The 13,376-nt window shown below is 55.6% G+C and overlaps 2 protein-coding genes across 3 annotated transcripts in view; both read right to left on the bottom strand.

Moving 5' to 3' along the window:
* Positions 1–288: 288 nt before the first annotated feature.
* On the bottom strand, positions 289–12,262 carry ANKRD2 (ankyrin repeat domain 2). Of its 2 annotated transcripts, none has more exons than XM_069568244.1 (9): positions 11,116–12,262; positions 6,131–6,232; positions 4,691–4,849; positions 4,475–4,582; positions 3,889–3,987; positions 3,419–3,517; positions 2,514–2,612; positions 1,647–1,745; positions 289–588 (listed from the first exon to the last, which is right to left on the bottom strand). In XM_069568244.1, exons 2-9 carry the CDS (start codon positions 6,197–6,199, stop codon positions 439–441), a joined length of 882 nt encoding a protein of 293 aa, XP_069424345.1. In that variant the 5' UTR covers positions 6,200–6,232; positions 11,116–12,262; the 3' UTR covers positions 289–438. The 2 variants fall into 2 exon arrangements, with proteins under 2 accessions (XP_069424345.1, XP_069424344.1); XM_069568243.1 differs by lacking the exon at positions 11,116–12,262 and adding an exon at positions 9,810–10,183.
* The window catches only part of UBTD1 (ubiquitin domain containing 1), a 51,436-nt gene continuing 49,742 nt past the window's right edge, over positions 11,683–13,376 (bottom strand). The window contains exon 3 of the mRNA XM_069568247.1: positions 11,683–12,769. Within this exon, the coding sequence (XP_069424348.1) occupies positions 12,384–12,769 (386 nt within the window). The 3' untranslated portion in view covers positions 11,683–12,383. The remainder of the gene's footprint in view (positions 12,770–13,376) is intronic.

Genomic DNA, 13,376 nt, shown 5'->3' with positions numbered 1-13,376 from the left:
GCCAAGCTCCTCCTGCCGAGCCTGCCACATGACAGGCCTGCGCTGGGCGTACACAGCCCCACTGGAAAGCTGTCACCATGAGGGGGACCCAGGAAGAGTGCATTGCGCAGCTGATCCACGCTGGGTCTTAGGAAGTGGGGTGAGAGGGAAGAGGCAAGGAGAGGCCTCGGGTAGGAGGGCGGAAAGGCTCCAAGTTCCCCTCTCGCCTGCGCCCATCCTTGCTCCCAGTCTTCCTTCATTCCTAAATATTTCAGGCACAAATAGAACAAATATCACACATAGCAAAAATGACTTTTTTTTTTTTTAATTGCAGTAGCTTGTGGGTGCTCCTGGGGTGTATGCAGAGGAATGGTGTCCTCAGCTGTGACGGCCATTTTTATGACCCTCGGGCTGTATGCAGGGGAACAGGCCAGGTGCCTGGTAGGCTGGGACAGGCGTTTACTCAGCTGCCACAGGCTGGGGGGTCCCCCGACCACTCTCGGTGGACCCCTCCAGTCCATTCTGCTCTGACCCCGGCTCAGGGTTCTCCAGAGCGTGCCGGGTGTCGGCTTGCCACAGCTGCACCAGGTCCGTGGGGGTCTTTCCTGCCTGGGGGAACCAAGAGGAGATCTGGTCATTGTTGAGAAGTCTGTCCCAGAAAGGTGCTTCACCTATACCTGTGGCCTCCAGCTGGGAGCAACTGGCAATGTCTGGAGGCATCTTTAGTTATGACAACTTGGGGGTCGGGGGTACTTCTGGCATCTTGAGTAGAGGCCAGGGATGCTGCTCAAACATCCTATAATGCACAGGACTCCCTCCACAATGGAAAATTTCCATTTCAAAATGTGAGTAATGCCCAGGTTAAGTCCTCATTTACACCTTCCCCTCATCTTCCTGATTTTCCCACCATCCCCTCAACCTTCCTCTTTTCTTTCATATAGCTAGCTTCTTTTTTTTTTTTTTAATGAAGTATAGTTGATGTAAAATATTACATAAGTTACAGGTGTACAATATCGTGATTCACAATTTTAAAGGTTATACCCCACTTATAGTTATTATAAAATATTGGTTATATTCCCTTGTTGCAAATATATCCTTGTAGCTTATTTTATACATAATAGTTGGTACCTCTTAATCTCCTACCCCTATGTTGCACTGTGCCCCCTCCTGCCAGCCTTTCTTGAGTCATGATGCCCCCTTACTCAATTCTCCTCCCTTTTGTGATTGCTCTAGTTCCCAGAGAAGAGCTTGGACGAGGGGAAATAGGATCCTAAAGAAACTAGGGGACCACAGGAGCCAATACAGGGTGCTAGGAATGATTGTACCAAGTGCTTAGGTTCCTTTCAGCTCTGTTTCTCCACAACTCTGGCCTCCCTGAGCCTGGACTTTAGGACCCCCTGTGTTCTATTCGGGGGGGCTTTGGGAAGTCCTCTTACCCTCATGGCTGTTTTCTGCACTTAGATTTTCTGGATGTAGAAAAGCATAGAGAGTTGGGAAGCTGAGGGGGACCCAATCCCCAGGGGCCCGGAGAAGCCCTCCACTGTGACAGTGTCTCGAGAGCAGGCCGGCCAAGTCTTGCTCAGTTCTGTCCTTCCTCCGAGTGCCTGGGACAGGGCCTGGGAAACCAGTGCACCCTGTTTACTGAATCAGGGAAGGAGGGAACTTACCAGGTTCTTGCTCATCATGTCAGCCCCATGCAGGAGCAGCAGTTTGATGATTTTGTAGCGATTGAGCCTCACAGCGTCATGCAGGGCGCTGTCCCCTTCCTAGAACCAATGTGACACTCAGCATGGTCCACAGGAGCACACGGGAGCCCTCGGGGCACAGGGAGCGCTGGGGGCACAGGGAGCCCTCGGGGCACAGGGAGCGCTCGGGGGTACAGGGAGCGCTCGGGGGCACAGGGAGCGCTGGGGACACAGGGAGCACTTGGGGGCACGGGGAGCACTCGGGCACAGGGAGCACTGGGGGCATAGGGATCCCGCGGGGGCACAGGGAGCACTCAGGGGCACAGGGAGCGCTGGTGGCACAGGGAGTCCTCGGGAGCATGCGGGAGCTCGCAGGGCACAGGGAGCGCTCGGGGCACCGGGAGCGCTCGGGGGCACAGGGAACGGCTCGGGGACAGAGGGAGCGCTTGGGGCACAGGGAGCACTGGGGGCACCGGGAGTGCTCGGGGGCACCGGGATCCCTCGGGAGCACAGGGAACTCGGGGACAGAGGGAGCACTCAGGGCACTGGGATCCCTCGGGAGAACAGGGAGCACTCGGGGGCACAGGGATCCCGCGGGGGCACAGGGAGCCCGCGGGGCACAGGGAGCACTCGGGGCACAGGGAGCACTAGAGGCACAGGGAGCCCTCGGGGCACAGGGGGCGCTCGGGGACACAGGGAGTTCTCGGGAGCATGCGGGAGCCCGCAGGGCACAGGGAGCCCGTGGGGACAGAGGGAGCGCTGGGGGCACAGGGAGCCCGCGGGCACAGGGAGCGCTGGGGGCACGGGGAACCCCTGCAGGGCTGGGCAGGAGGGAACCCAGAGACTCACTCTGTCTTTGGCGTTGATGTCCAGGCCCAGGGATAGAAAATGTTCCACGATCTCCACCTGCCCCGTCCGGACTGCCACATGCAGGGGGGTGCTCAGCAGCTGGGTGGGAGGAAGCAGAACATGCTGGCTGAAGGGACCTGGGCTCTGGTGTGCCTCTGAGGGTGGAGGGGCTGTCAACTCCAGCCTTCTCCCAAGGAGCGGGAGGGAGCTCTGTAATTTCCCATCATCCTATCTGATGGTCTAACTCTAAGGCATTACCTGCCACCTCTTCTGGGATGCCTTCTATGATTCCCCTCTCACTCAGATGTGAACAACCGCTCCCTCCTCTGCCCTTTTAAAACAATCATAATAGATGCCATTTATCAAGAGATGACTACGTGACATACACAGCAAAAGCTTACAAAACATCAGTCTTATGTTAAATGAATAACTACGTGACGTACATTTCCCCATCCAATACATATAAGAACTCTGCAAAGATGTTTCATAGATGAGCAACACAGGCTCAGAGGCCATCACTTGTTCAAGGTTACATACAAAGGATTGAGTGAATTCAAAACGGTGGATGGATAAGAAAGTGAACAGATGAATGACTCCGTGGCTGGCTGGCTGGCTGGCTGGCTGGACAAACAGAAGGATAATGAATGACTGCAGGGGTGAACAAATCCTGCATCTTTTGCATGGTCCTAAAGTCACCAAGATAGTGGATTTCCTCTGCTCTTCCTGCTCCCATTCCCAGATGGTGGTCTCCAAGGATTTGCTGCTGATGGCAAGACCTATCCCCAGGCTCTGAGGCACCCCAGAAACCAAACTAGCTCACTAGCCACCTACTTTCTGCTTTTCTGCCCTCTGCTTCCCTCCCCTCCACTCTGCCACCCCGACATCTGTGAGCATTATTGCCTCACCTTATCCCGCACATTGCTGTCTGCTCCTCGGCTCTGCAGGAGTCTCACCACCTCCAAGTGGCCCCCACGACAGGCCCAGTGCATGGCTGTGCAGTCCAGCTAGGAAGGAAGGATGGAGCCTCATTGCAGAGCTTCAGGGAAGAGCGTGCCCTCGGGGAAAGGACCCCAGCCAAGAGGGCAGGGAGATATCCAGGGGAAGGGTCCGGGGAAGGACAGTGACACTCCAGTGGCTGGGCAGTGGGTGGAGTAGAGCCGGAGAACCCTCGGCGGGTCCGTTAGTCCAGGCCAGATTTACAGACAAGGCTTGGGGAGGAGGTGGTGCTCACACAAGTTCACACAACACACTAGCGGTGGGGCCTGGCCCCGAGGCAGTTTGTTTATGTCCCAGGTGGGAGGTCTGCCGGGACAGGGAGTCTATTAGTGCTGGACCTACCTCCTGCCCCTCACACAATACTTGCCCTCTTGCTCACCCGGTCCTGGAAATCCACAGTGGCCCCACTCTCCAGAAGCTTCTCAAGGATCTCCATGTGGCCCTCCAGGGAAGCTCGGTGCAGGGCAGTACGGCGAAACTGTCCCCAGAGAAGCAGTCAGGGCCCCAGCCTGTCCTCATCATCCACCCAGGTTGAGACCAGGGCTTATCCCAGCCTGATTCTGACCCCTGTGCTGGGCCCGCATATGGTCCACATTCTGTCAGCTCCTTCATGCTCTGTGGGACCAGCCTTGGAGGCCTCCTATGCACTGGGGACCTTCTCACTGCCCCCCAGGCACACAAGCTGAACCAGGGCATGGTGCAGGTGGGATTCCAGCCCATTTCTCCTGGTCTTCAACTCTGTATTTGATTCCCTCCTCTTTTCCCCCTAAATATCCAGGTATGTATTACTCTGGAGGTGGTTCAAGCTGGAAAGTCTCCTTAGAGACTTGTGTGGGGAAGGGAAGGGGGCATCCCAAATCTTCTGAGGGGCCCCCTCTCAAAGGACACCGATGCCTGTTCTCAATTCACAAGGCGCAGCTCTAAGAGGAGGCTGGTACAGGTGCAGGGCCCGGAAAGAACATCACCTGATCGCAGGTGTCAGGGGAACCTCCATCCGCCAGGAACTTCTCGATGACCTTCATCTTCCCCTCCACCGCAGCTTTCAGGAATGTCTCCTCGTCCACAGGGCCCGTCTGGAGGGCGTGAATGCAGTTATGGTGATCCGCACCGAGGTGATCCGCACCATCCTCCCCTCCACCGGCTCCCCTTTTCCACACAAGTGTCCTCCCTGGAACGCTTACGATCTCCTCCGGCTCTGGAGGCGGCTCCTGGGAGGCGGCCAGGGCTTCCCGTTTCTTCTGCTTGCGTATTTTGCGCAGCTGGATGAGGTTCTGGATGCCGCCCACGTCAATGATCTCCCTCCGCAGGTCTAGAGATGTCTTCCGCACGCGCTCTTGGCCCTGCGTGGGGATGGCCCATCAACTCCACACTGGGGCACGGAGTGTGGGGCTTGGGGACCTCTGAGCTGAGCCGGAGGTGGAGGACAGGGAGCGCCTCTCAAGGAAGAAAGAATCCAGATCTAACTCTGCCGCCCAGGACTAGGTGAAGCCAGTGAAACCGACACAGATGCCTCAGATCGAGGGACCGGGCAGGCCTGAGGGGGCTGGCTGGGAGTTGCCCAGTTTCAAGGCTCCACATAGGCTGGGGGGGTTGATGAGGAAATCTCAAGGGCAGTTCTTAGCCCAGGCCTCCAGAACCGGCTCCTGAATCTCATCTTTCCGTGCAATTCTCCGCCTCTCTCCCTCCCTCCACCCCTCTCTCGAGTCATAAAAATAATACAGAAACACGAAAGCCCTTCTCTCCCAGAGGTAACTTCTATCACAGCTCAGCTGATGCCCTCTCCGACAGGATCACCCTCCACGTTGTGGTCTGGAAACTGCTTTTCTGTGAGCAGCATGGAGATCTCTCCTATCAGCACACACAGCCTCCCCGCATCCCATTACCACACGCCCTGTTGTATGGCAGTCTCATCACTGCCGCTTCCAAAGTGATCCCCTGGGATCCTGGACACCTGCAGATTCTGACTCAGCAGGTGTGCAGAGGAAGACTTTACCACCACCACCCCTGCCCTTTTTCACTTCTAAGTTCTTTGGCTGGTCGAATAATTAAATTGATGTGAGACTGATTAATAGGAGAAACAAATTTAATTTCATGTGTAGTAGTCCATAAAAATATGAGACTCGAAGAAGTGACTGAAGCAGGCAACTTTTATACCTTTTAGGCGAGGAAACAATACATTCGTGAAGCACTGAAAAGACAAAGGCGTTTGGATTTGGAGGAGCTAATTAGTGAAGAAACAACAAGTTTTGTTTATACAGCCTTCTCAGCCCTGAATTCCTGATATTTGGTGATAAGGAAGCTCTCTACTTTCCTGATAGAGGAAGGGTAACTTCACATGGGAGATTTATCTCCTGCTTTCTGGGGAGCAAAGGAAGGTCAGTGTATTTCTTCTTGCACTGGCTTTTTCTCAAATGACTTTTAAAAATAATCAGAATACCAAAGTGATACATTTGGGGGTGGCATATTCCCCTTCACAAGTGTGGGGTGGGGCCAGGAGGCTGCATCGCTCACACCTCCCTGCGGTGCTGAGCTGCAGGTTCATGGACTATATTAGGAGGAGCAAGACTGTAACTGCCTGGCCTCTCTGCTGAGGGCGAACACTGGCTTCTCCGAGCACTTACCTTAACCTTTTGTAAGGACGGACTCTCAGGCCTATGGTGCTTCTCATCCTCCAACACCAGCATCTCCATGGGCAACTTCTGATGGGTGGTTCCTCGGAGTTTCTGGGGAACCAGGGAGAGGACAGGTTCTGGGATCTGCCTGCTGTGCCTAGGGGACCTGGCAGCCTCCCCCACAACTAATTCAAGGACACCCCCAGAAGTCTTCCTCCTGTGTGACCTCACAGCCCTTCACCTGCTCCACTCCTGTCTGGTCCAGGAGAGGCCCAGGTCAGAGCTGCGCTTCCCACCTCAGAGCTGGGCTCCCCAACTCAGCCTCAACCCCCAACTCCAGTTCACACACCTGCCTATTGACAGCCCTGGGTCTCCAGCAAAATAGGATTAAGGGCTAGCAGAATGCGTTTTCATGAAATTAAATATATTCAATATTATTATAATATTTATTTGGGGGGTTAGGTTTAGGGACATTTAAAGTTCACTTTGATAAAATAATTGTGATAAATGATGAGTATTTTTTAATGGGCTTATTTGACAATGTAAAACTTTGGGAACTCTGTCAGCTACCCACTTCTTGCCCTCAGGTTTTACTGATCTGTGAAATCCTAGGGCATGGAAACTGTTGCTCTCAGGATATCTGAGGGATAGGACCTGCAGCTCTCCAGCTCTCAGCTTGAAATGAACTCTAAGTATTAACCTTGGGTGTGTGTTAGCTGCTCAGTCATGTCTGACTCTTTGTGACCTTGTGGACTGTAGCCTGCCAGGCTCCTCTGTCCGTGGGATTCTCCAGGCAAGAATACTGATTCCCTTCTCCAGGGAATCTTCCTGACCCAGGGATCGAACCCGAGTCTCCTGCATAGCAGGTGGATTCTTTACCATCTGAGCCACCAGGGAAGCCCCCAAGTATTAACCTTCTCATTGTAATAATACAGGGTGGAAACTCTGTCAAGGTCTCTCCCCCATTTGTAGCTCCTACTTGCCTGGACTACTTCCTTATCACCTCCTCCTCTGTTCTAAAGGAAAACACTCTTTACGAAGCGCAGGCCCCCTATCTCTGAAGTCCCCACCTTGCCAGGATATTCACTCAGGCTGGAGGGTGCTGAGTCCAGGTGGCAGCTGGGGAGGAATGACTCCCTCTTCCAGAGTTCTCAGCTGCCTTTTGCACTCCAAGGGTTATACTCTTCAAGGGTTATTTGAGGGCTGGTTTTCCAGGGCTTTTTTTCAGATGTTCTGTAGTCCACTGGCGCCTCCCTTCCATATGAAGTATACATGGTTTGAGGTCGCCCCAGGACTGGCCTCGCTTGAAACATTGCATCTTTACCAGGGGACGAGGGATTGCCTAGAGCTTCAGCTACTACTGCATGTGGGATCTTGGCCAGCCCCTGAAGCATCTAGAGGATGGGTTGGTCTTAATCATCTTGGCAACCCTAGCACCTGTGACAGAGGCTAGGACATAGTAGGTGCTCAGCAAGTTTTTGGAGAGTAAATGAATGAATGAGTTCATGGATGATGGCAGGCAGGCTCATCAGCTCTGCACACCTCCAAGTCTTCAGTGATGACCTAGCCCAGTAAAGCCCCCATCAAAGAGCCCCAGTCCTTGGGCTGGTGTCCGAGGTCCTCCTTCCCCACCCATCCCAAGAAAGGGGTGCAGGCTGGACATGAAGCTCTCCTCTAAGAATGCTGCTGGGCTGGGGCCTGGTGGGAACAACTGGGTCTCTACTGCTCACCCATGCCTTACTCAGACTGCAGAGCCCCTCACTTTGGATTTGCCTCTCTGGACTGGCATGTAGCAGGTGCTCAAGAAATGTTTCCTGAATTGGCTGTTCGTCGATGAAACACAACACTACAAAACTCCCGCCTTACTTCATAGGTGGTCGCATAGATGAAATGAGAGAATGCCTGCCCACCTGTAGCACAGTGACTGGCACGGAGGAGGCACTGGTGGCAAGGCTGGCTCTGTGGGCACGCACGGTCCTGACAGCCTTGCCACTATATTTATTGGATGAATGAATTGATGAGGACTGCTCCCTGTCCTCTTGCTGAAGATCTCTGTGTCCAGTGGCAGCATTCCAGAAATGGTCCAGAAGCATGACTCACCTGCCTGGCCCTGGTGCTCATGCCCTTGGGGGAGTGAGAAATGGCATTCCTGGAGATCCAGGGATGCCCCGACTGGGACTCAGTGGGCTCAGTCCAAGCTCTTCTGAGACAAACCTGCCCTTCCTTCCCTAGGCCTCGTGTCTTCTTCCACCAGAGTCCTGACCCTCCCCTCTTCCTCACTCCCATTCACTTTTCCTTTTATGAATGAGGTCTATAGGAGATGCTGGAGACCCAGGTTCAATTCCTGGCTTGGGAAGATCCCCTGGAGGAGGAAATGGCAACCCACTCCAGTATTCCTGCCTGGGAAATTCCATGGACAGAGGAGCCTGGCGGGCAACAGTCCATGGGGTCTCAAAGAAATAGACATGACTGAGCGGCTGAGTGCACACACACACACACAGACACACACACACAACCTCTAAACGAATTTATCTCCTCCCTCCCATTCCTGGTAGGGCTAGTCTCTCCCCCTCCAAGTTTTTCTCAGGGCTGTCAGAGATGCCTTCCTAAAACAGGTCAGATGGCACCATTGTGCCTCACTCAACAACATGCAGTGGCTTCCCACTGCCATGGAGGATCTTTCATGTGGCCCTTGCCTGCTGGTTTGTGCCCTGCCTGCCTTCCCAGCCTCAGCCCCTACTGCCAGACTCCCTCCTGACGTCACATTTCCACACCCGGAAATCAGCACCTGCCGTTTCCTTAGCTTGGAATACCCTCCCCATCCTGATCACCACTCGCCATCCCTGAAGGCCTGACTCAGTGCCCTCCTGTCCGCAGAGAAGTCCTCAAGAGGGTCCGTGGTCAACGTGATCACCCACGTTCTGTGCTCCTTCATTCTGAGTTACACCTCTATTTCACCCTGTCTCCACTCTGCCAACAATTTCTGAGTTGACTGTGTGCCTGACAAATGTCAGCTAAAATGAACACAGGGTTGGTAAGGGAGAGGCAGGGGCTGACCTTACTGAGCCCCTCATTCCTCCCAGCATCAGGCACTTGGCAGAGAAACCCCAGGTCAAGTATTCGTTTCCATCAAATGAACAGTGGGACCAGCCCACACCTTCCTCCCTTGCTTCTTTATTCCACAGAAAATGCAACTGTCCAGAGCCTCTGTGCTCAGAGGCCTCCCCTGGTGTGGCTGATGGTCCTAGAAAACCCAGGTTTCCTTTGCCAGCATCCCTTCCTCACTCTGCTCCCAGTCTTTATCCTTCTTTAGGGACCAAACACTGGAGTTTCTTTTGTCCCAGCCTCCCACCCAGCAGCTGGGGGGTCTCGGGGCCCCGCACTCGCAGGCCGCATCCTGGCTGTCCTGCTCTGTGTAGCTTAGCCTGTCTTCTCAAGGCCCAAGTGAGCAGACAGGGTCTCCGGGAACCCAGCTTGGCTCGCCACTTGTCTCTCAAGATCTGGGGGCTAAAGCCTTCATTTCCCACTACCAACAACGCCCTCTCAGGAGCACCCTGGAATAGCACCAACTGGGCCCTTGAGGACACCTGTCTTCCTTCCTGCCAGGTACGGCAGCCGGGTTCTGCCTTCCCTTCACAGCAGAGCTGGGTGTCCCCAGAACCCCCTTGGCCCCCCACCCCAGCCCTACCTCATTCTCCTCCTCCTGTGCCAGCCGCTCCTCAATAAGCGCCGTGGCCCGCTGCACCTCCTCAGAGTCTGCCATGGTGCCGTCGCAACCAGCCTCGGCAGGCCCCAGGGGCTTTATATGCCAGGGCCACCACCCCCGCCCTGCTAGGCGCTTTTGTCATGAGCTCACTGGCCCAATTCTCCACCTGCCTCCCCCACCTGTCACCTTCACCCCGGGCAGCCCCAGGGTGCAGGGGGAAGGATGGGACAGTTGCAACCCCGAGTCCCTGGCCTATTAGAGTCGAAGGCCCAGTGCCTTGAGAGCAGGGATTGCAGGAAGGAGCCTGCCTGGCGCCTGTCCTGAGTGCTCAGGCCCAGCTGGGCCTCAGCCAGGGCAGCCAGGCTGCTCCAAGGACCCCTGGCTGCTCTCAGCTCTGATGGCAGTGCCACCTGCTGGATGCCTAGAAATCCTGCCCAGCCAGTCCCAGTGTGGGGACCCAAATGTGGAAACCCAAGATAGGCCTACATTCCCAGGCTGTCTGAGAACAGGCTCGCTGGCTCTGGGGAGGTGCAGACACCGTCTCCTCTGGGCTGCAGTGCTGGATGGGGGGTGGGGAGACCGGGAGTTGCCTCCCTCTGCCTGTAGCTCTGGCAGATCTTTGCCTCTCTGGCGTCCCAGAGCGCCCCCTAGTGAAGCATCGCTGCATTTGGCTGCTATGCTTGTGTGCTCAGTTGCGTTCAACTCTTTCCGACCCCATGGACGGTAGCCCGCCACGTTCCTTAGTCCATGAAATTTTCGCAGCGAGAATACTGCAGAGGGTTGCCATATCCTTCTCCAAGGGATCTTCCTGACACAGGGATCGAACCCTCAACTTTCGTGTCTCCTGCATTGGTAGGCGGATTCTTCGCCACTGCGCCGCCCGGGAAACCCATGGGTCCCTGACAAACCTCACCTGTCTGTCTCAGGGGACCTCTGGGGGACTTACAGAGTCTTGCTTCAAAAGAAGCCACCAAAAGGGCCAGAATGCAGGGCTAAGCCCTGCTGACAAGGGCTCCAGCTCCGGCTGATCACCCTTCCCTCCCTGGTTTCCCTGTCAGGCTGCCCTGACTGGTGGTTACGTTCACTGAGAAAGAAAACTACTCCCAACTGGAGAAGGGTAGACCTGCTTCGCTGAGTTCCACACCTGGACCTGTGGGAGCAAGCCCTGGGTCACCACCCAGGCTTAACCTACCAGTGAACCAAAGACGCCACAGCCCTGTGCCTCCGCGCTACTCACGTGGCTTGCCCTAAGCCAAACAACCTATCTAAGATGCCCCTCTCTGCTTACCTGCACGCTCTCCCTTAAGGAAGCACAAGACCCAGCTCCTTCTGCCTTCTGCTTCTCTTGGTGGCAAGCCAACACAGGCTCATCATCGGAATGTTGTCAGAGATTTCACTGTCATGTCACCGAGGGTACTCTCTCCAGGACACTGCACATCCCCCAGTCCCAAGGGCCTGGCTCACGGACTGGAGAGGGAAGCCAGCACCCTTGAGCTGCAGGAGCAGAGCAGCAGGTTAACTAATGCTGCCTGAGGTGCCACCTTGGCTTTCAAAGTGAGTTCACGTCCGTTATCCCATTGAATCCTGCCAGCGACGGAGGGAGGGGGCAGGGCAGGTGGCACCACCTCCACTTGAAAGATAATCAAAGCGGGCTCGGAGGTTACGTGGGTTTTCCTGAGGACCCACGAGAACGCAGGCCTGAACACCAGCAGTTCGCGGCTTGCTTCACCATACTCTCTGCGGTGCCTGGAGCTGCTGGGCAGGCTGCACATCCACCGGCTCCACCCCCCTGAACTGGCTCCAGGCTCCACAGAGCTACACTAGAACCTAGAGTCAACGCCAGGCAAGCAAGAAGGAAGGAGCAAAAGGCTTTATTGATAAATATGCAGATATGTCTATACACAGGGACCTGCCGTGGGGCCATGACCAGGCTGCAGACCCCCCACCGCCAGGGTCACAGCCAGGAGACGGCCCTGTGCAGACCCCGGCCACCACTGCCCAGCCACTGCCTCCTCTCTGCCAATTGTGCCAGGGGCTGGGAGAGGCAGAGGCCAGCCTCAGGCTCCTGACCCCTGGGGCTCACGCATGGTCTCCTCCCCTCCAGGGCACTGGCCCTGTGCCCAGGGCAGAGTCAGGGGAGGGAGACAGCAGCTGCTTCAGACCCTGAGCAGAAAACCGGAGTGAGCACAGCCATCAGCACCAGAGGACAGATCTGGGCTCCAGGGGCCTCCGGGCTGGCCCTTGTTGGCTCGAACCTGCCTCAGGAGACAGAGACCGAGTGGAGGGCCCTGGTTGCTTTTTCTCTGACCAAGTTGGCAAGGCTGGTGCGTGGCAGCACACTAGTTCCTGGGTGCTGTGCACTGGTGGCCCGTGGTGTCCCCGGGAAGCAGGGTCCTCTCAGGGCTTGCCCAGCAGCCGTACACAAGAGGTGCCCCTGAAGAACAGGACAGCTCTCAAAGGCAGCGGCAGGGTGGGAGGGCCTAGTGCTCCAGGTGGGAGGCCTCTCGGCCCTGCAGAGAGCTCCCTGGCCTCTCTGCCCAGGGGTCCATGGGCTCCTCAGTCCTGGGGCGGCGGGGGCTGGTTGATGATGACCTGAATGACAAAATCTTTCTGGATCTTGGTTTCCTGGAGCCGTGTGCGGTCTGTGAGGAGCTTTCCGGAGAAGAACCATCGCTGCCAGGATGGCTCGATGCCCTCCTGGGTGTGCAGCTGCCTCTTGAGCTGCCCCACCGTGTCGGGCAGGCTGGCACTGAGCCTCACGTCCTTGCCCGTGGAGAGGCGCACCTTCAGCGGGAACTCTCGGCGCACGCTGGGGGTGGGCTCAGGGGGCTCCAGGCTCTCCTCTTCGGTGTGCTCCAGAAGCAGGTTCACGGGTGGCGACAGGCAGTAGATGGGGAGTTGATAGCGATTGCCCAGCTCATCGTAGCATTCACAGAGAGTGCCTGTGGGAAAGGCAGGGTGGTCAGAGTTGGCTTGGGGACCCAGATATGGATTAACTTGTGTCCCCTCCATCATATTCATACACTGAAGCCCTAACCCTCAGCACCACTGTATTTGAAGGTAGGAGCCTATATGGGAGCAATTATGGTTAAGTGAGGTCATTTAGGTGGAGCCTTGATCCAGGGGGATTAGTGCCCTTATAAGAAGAGTTACCAGAAAGCTCTCTCTCTCTCCTCCCACGATGAGGACTTAGTGAGCAGGTGGCATTTACAAGCCAGGAAGACACTTCTCACCAAAACCCAAATCAGCTGCCACTTTGATCTTGGGCTTCTCAGACTAAATTTCTGTTGTTTAGTGAGCCGCTCAGTCTGTAGTATTTTGCTATAGCAGACTGAGCAGACAAAATATACGTGTCATGGTCCCCCCAGTCCTCAAACCCACCCCACAGTCAGGTCTTCCTTATACAGATGGTGGGGGCCTGAGGTGGAGTCAGCAAGACCTGGGCTGACATTCTGGCTCCACCAGGTTCTGGCTCATTCAACCCTAGCAAATTACTCTTCATTTGTTCATTCAACAACCCCTTCCTGGGCACACGTGCTACGTGCCGGC

The sequence above is a fragment of the Ovis canadensis genome, chromosome 22 (genome assembly GCF_042477335.2).
Source record: "Ovis canadensis isolate MfBH-ARS-UI-01 breed Bighorn chromosome 22, ARS-UI_OviCan_v2, whole genome shotgun sequence".
Taxonomy (NCBI): Eukaryota; Metazoa; Chordata; class Mammalia; order Artiodactyla; family Bovidae; genus Ovis; species Ovis canadensis.
Note: the sequence above shows the minus strand (reverse complement) of the source record. Positions and strands in the feature narration are given on the sequence as shown.

Coding starts and splice junctions, on each gene's coding strand:
- ANKRD2 (XM_069568243.1), bottom strand. CDS start 9,884: ATGGCAGACTCTGAGGAGGTGCAGCGGGCCACGGCGCTTATTGAGGAG. Junction 4,850..6,130: donor CGTCCTTACAAAAGGTTAAG/GTAAGTGCTCGG, acceptor ATCCCCACGCAG/GGCCAAGAGCGCGTGCGGAA. Junction 589..1,646: donor ACATGATGAGCAAGAACCTG/GTAAGTTCCCTC, acceptor TGGTTCCCCCAG/GCAGGAAAGACCCCCACGGA.